The sequence below is a fragment of the Littorina saxatilis genome, linkage group LG7 (genome assembly GCF_037325665.1).
Source record: "Littorina saxatilis isolate snail1 linkage group LG7, US_GU_Lsax_2.0, whole genome shotgun sequence".
In the NCBI taxonomy this organism is placed as follows: domain Eukaryota; kingdom Metazoa; phylum Mollusca; class Gastropoda; order Littorinimorpha; family Littorinidae; genus Littorina; species Littorina saxatilis.
This window is the reverse complement of record NC_090251.1, coordinates 13,125,211-13,130,210: the sequence shown is the minus strand read 5'-3', so window position 1 is coordinate 13,130,210 and position 5,000 is coordinate 13,125,211. Positions and strand designations below refer to the sequence as shown.

The window sequence follows — 5,000 nt, the reverse complement described above, 5'->3', positions numbered from 1 at the left end:
AAGGAGGAGTCGGCGGTGAAGATCAAGGAGACCTACAACTCCCTGTGAACATTGTGTGATGGTTTTTGTTGCGTGTTTCAGCGCAAGGAGCGGGAGATGGAGCAGAAGCTGGAGGAGAAGGAGGAGTCAGCGGTGGAGATCAAGGAGACCTACAACTCCCTGCAGCAAGAGGTGGAGGTCAAGACCAAGAAGCTCAAGAAGGTCAGTGATCTGCACGCTCATAACTCACGAAGAAAATTTAAGTTTTACGCCCTCACGGCAAAGCCATTAGGGGCATGTTACACGGGAAAACCCGGCTTTGTGTGAAATAAAAATGCGGAGGGGGGGGGGGGGGGGGGGGGGGGGAGGAAAGGAGGGAGGGAGGGATGTAGACAGCTGGCTGCCGGCTGCTGGAGGAGACCTGAAATGGGCTGGGGACCGGGTTGGGTTGTCTTGGGTCAGTGCTGAAATGGTTACTTTATTGGCTGTTGGCCGAATGGACACCTCATAACTCACAAATTGTGTTGTAGTATATATGGTTGATTATGTCATAAAGAAAAGGACCAAGGAAGGAGGATGCTCCTCGCCTGAAGGGAAAAAAACAATAATTTGAAAGAATCAGTTGATAGAGCACTGGACTTGTGATCAAAAGGTCGCAGGTTTGAATTCGGGCCGGGCCGGACACGGGTCAACTTTATGTGCAGACCCAGAGACGGAAGCCATGTCCCACCCCCGTGTCATCACAATGGCACGTAAAAGACCTTGGTCATTCTGCCATAAGTGCAGGTGGCTGAATACACCTAAACACGCAGACACCTGGGTAGCGCGACTCCGTTGCTGCTAGCTTTCCACTGGGAGGAAGCGACCCGAATTTCCCAGCGATGGGACAATAAAGTAATGAGAATGAAAATGAAATGAAAAAATGAAATGAAATGAAAAACAAGAAAGGTATGTTGTTGGAACGTTTGTTATTGATAAAACAATACATTCACTCCAAGACCAAAGAGACTGCCAACATTCCAAAATTCAGAATAAAAAAGAAAGAGGTGGTGTTTGGATTTGCTCAATTTCTTCTTCTTCTTCTGCGTTCGATGGGATTTGCTCAATAATTTGAAAGAACAAATCAAGCAAAAAATATGGGTTGAAGCAACCTGCATGCAACTGTGTGTGTGCATACGTGACTGTGTGCGTGACATCCTGCCAGGCATGTGTCTTTGTATTTATCTGTATTTGTGTTGCAACTGTCGACGTGTGTCTTTGTGTTGCAGCTGTTCGGCAAGCTGCAGGCCACCAAGGCCGAGATAGCAGACCTTCAGGAGGAACACACCAAGGAGAGGCAGGAGCTGGAGCAGACCCTCATGGAGCTCACCAGGGAACTCAAGCTCAAGTGAGTCCTCTGCCTGCAAGACATGGGGGCAGCATGGGTCTTGTCAAATGAAAGGGAGCTGTAGACTAGACATTGCTTGTGGTGCTGTCATAGATACAAGGTTTTTGAGCGGCAGAAATGTTTACCTAAGAGAGAGACAGACAGACAGACAGAGACAGAGAGTGTGTGTGTGCAGTGTGTGTGTGTGTGCAGTGTGTGTGTTCCTGTCTGTGGCTGTTTTTCTGTGTGTTCATTTGCCTCTGTCTGTGTGTATGTTTGTGTGAGTACTTTAATCCTTGTTTTTTTTGCAACTTTTGTATGCATCTGTGTCTTGTGTTTTCAGGTACCTGATCATAGAGAACTTCATCCCACCTGAGGAGAAAACGAAGCTGATGAATCGTGCGATGTATGATGAGGAGGAAGATGCTTGGATGCTGAGACCTCTGGCCAACAAAAAGTAAGAGCCCTTCTTGTCATCTTTCTGGCAGAGAAATAAACATAGATTTTGTGCACCGAACCCCCCCCCCCCCCCCCCCCCCCTTTGAAACCTCAAAAAATCTGAGAAAATCAAACTCTCTCTCTCTGTTTATTTGTTGATTTTTTTCTCTGTGTGTGTGGGTTTTTTTTTTTTTTTTTTGTACTGTAGAAGTACATGTATAAGAAATATTAGCATGCTATAACTACAGAGACAAAGAAGCAGCTCATGGGTTATATGACATAATCCACATGATTCGACATGTTCACCTTTTCTTCCCTGAAATGAATTACGGTGCCAGTGACCTTTTTATTTAGGAAAAAAAAAAAAAAAATAGTCTGTTTACGATAACATAGGCCAAAAAAATAGTGTCGGTAGGTCGGGATTTTTTTTCTTCCCAAAAAACCCCATATTTTTAAGTTATTTTGCCAAAAAAGACTTTTTTTTTTCTTCCCCCAAATGCCCCCAAAAAGTCTAGGGTCGAGCGAAAAAATAGGGTCTGTCGGGATACCGTAAACTGACTATTTTTTTGGGGGGGGCCTTAACAAAGCAAATGTAATTAAATCTTTTTTTTTTTTTTTTTTTTAATAACTGTCGAAAAGCTGGATAGATTATGCAAATACTCCAAAGATTGTGATATAGTGGAAGTCTATTGTATGCGTTGGCATATTATCTTTTACTCAATTTTACCTGTTGTACGTCTAGCACCCAGACCATGGCCAAGCGACCCATCTCAGCGCTGGGGAGCAAGAGACCGCAGTCACAGTTCGCTCGACAGGCAGGGGGCATGGCTGGAGACCCACGATTCAAGGTAACTTTAGGCCAAACAATAATATATGTTGGTTTAGGGTAACGTGACCAAAAAGATAAGTCGACTTATTTTAATTTTTTAATTTTATTTTATATTTAAATTTAGTCGATTTTAAAGGAGGTTTCTTCCCTTAGTCCCGGTTTGGTTAAAAAAAAATGTGCAAAAAGTTGGTGGTTTTTTTTTTTAAATGAAAACAAAGTTTTAGGGTCGGCGGGAAAAAACAGGGTCGGTTGGGTTACCTTAAACCAAGGTATATTTTTATTTAGCCTTATATGTTTTATTCTGGCTGATTCAAGGCTCAGTCCTTTCCCGTGTGAAGGAATTTGCTCATCATATCGGATCTAGCCAGGGTTTTTACAGAGGATAAGATCATGCCAAAAGTCAACATCCTGCTAGCATTATAACTTCCTGTGTCAAGTGGGATTTTTTTTTTTAATAAATTAATTTCTTGAATGTCACAAAAATAGTGAGCAAATGTTAATATTTTGTATGGAAGGACTGTGCCTTTAAATTTCAATTGATTTGCAATTAGAGATTAGGTAATCATGCTTTCACTTCAAAGTTGGATTGAATGTTTGGATGATGTGGGTAGGGTTTGTTTTTTGTATTTGTGTTTGATTTATAAGGAGGTTTTTGTTTGTTTCTTTAGTTTTTTTCAGTTTTTTTCTTCTTTGTGCATGTGTGTGTATTTGTGTGTGAGTGTGTGTGAGAGCACTATTTTTTTGGTTTTTGTTTTGCTTTTGGGGTTTGTTTGTTGTGCATTTGTTTTGCTTCATTTGGAACACTTATAAATTGTTTTTCATTTACTTTAATGTCTACCTGTCATGGTTTGAGCGAACAGATCGGCATTCATATACATAAATCAAAAAAAGTGAAAGAGCGTTTCCTGCTCTGATGGAACATCAGGGGAAGGAATCAGGGATGATACTTTATGTGGTAATGTTGGCAGTGATGATGGTTTAGAGTGCAGATTACCTCCCCTCGGTAATAGCTGGGTTTTTTACTTGACCACACCTGGTAATAATTACTTCATCACTCTTGGAGCTCAGGGGTCATGCACAGACTAATTTTGAAAGGGGGCAGTCAGCTCCATTTTTCTTCTCATTTTTACTGTTTTTCTGTTGTTTATGGCTCATACTAACACAATTGTCTGTGATTATTTCAGGAGAAAGTTGTTTGAAATATGTTTTTTGGTCAAATGGCTAGCTTGTGATTGTGGACTTTTAGGTATGCAGAGTTTTGTGATTAAGATCTTTATGAATAAATAACTATGAATTCTTTGAGACTTATTTATTGTCATAAGTTATTTCACTGGTATGTATGATAACATGAATCGAATTCCCGTCAAACCGGCACGGTTGGCCTAGTGGTAAGGCGTCGTGATCGGGAGGTCGTGGGTTCGAACCCCGGCCGGGTCATACCTAAGACTTAAAAATTGGTAATCTAGTGGCTGCTCCGCCTGGCGTCTGGCATTATGGGGTTAGTGCTAGGACTGGTTGGTCCGGTGTCAGAATAATATGACTGGGTGAGACATGTGAAGCCTGTGCTGCAACTTCTGTCTTGTGTGTGGCGCACGTTATATGTCAAAGCGGCACCGCCCTGATATGGCCCTCCGTGGTCGGCTGGGCGTTTAGCAAACAAACAAACAAACAAAAATTCCGGTCAAAACCTTTTTTTGAGCAAGGTGCCTGCCCTGGAATCTAGGTTGTGCGCCTGAATCTTTGAATATCAAGTAATGTTTTCACCCTATTGATAAACTGGTTATAATTTATTGCCTTGGTTCTAACAAGGGTGTGTCTCCAAACTTATAAGTGGTAAGATATATCAGAACTGGCTGAGGATATAAAGACAAATGTGACCCTTCACCACGGAATGAGTCGCATGTCACCTCGCGCGGTTCTGCGCTAGGCTTAATATAAGTCCGGGGGGTGTCTGGTAACAGTGTGAGGGTCACCTTAGTCACAGGCTTATAACTCAAAAAGTTTTCGCTCTTTTCTAAAACGGTTTGCACCACTAGATAGAGCATTAAAAACTCTTTGGGAAAATGTAAAAATATGAAAATCATGCAAAGGTGACATGCGACTCATTCCGTGGTGGAGGGTCACAAATGACAGATATTCCTGTTGTTTGATTTTTAAAATAGGTTTTGGTTACACACATTATAGATATTCTTTACTGCTTGAACACAGATTCTGGTGGTGAGTTATAATGTGCTGCCTTTTGTTTGAGTTGACATATATATGACACAGCAAAATATGTTCAGCTACTGTTAATTCATTGTCTCTCAGGTACAGATATCCGTACCCACTCATATGGCTCTATCTGACCAGGTACGGATATATCCGCTCAGACTGTTAGCTTCAGTCGCT

The 5,000-nt window shown here is 41.8% G+C and overlaps 1 protein-coding gene across 1 annotated transcript in view; it reads left to right on the top strand.

Annotated features, from left to right (window-relative positions):
- LOC138970723 (kinesin-like protein KIF3B) overlaps positions 1-5,000 on the top strand; it is a 52,493-nt gene that overhangs the window by 39,000 nt on the left and 8,493 nt on the right. The window contains exons 18-21 of the mRNA XM_070343219.1: positions 82-201; positions 1,248-1,366; positions 1,689-1,802; positions 2,526-2,631. Of these exons, the coding sequence (XP_070199320.1) occupies positions 82-201; positions 1,248-1,366; positions 1,689-1,802; positions 2,526-2,631 (459 nt within the window). The remainder of the gene's footprint in view (positions 1-81; positions 202-1,247; positions 1,367-1,688; positions 1,803-2,525; positions 2,632-5,000) is intronic.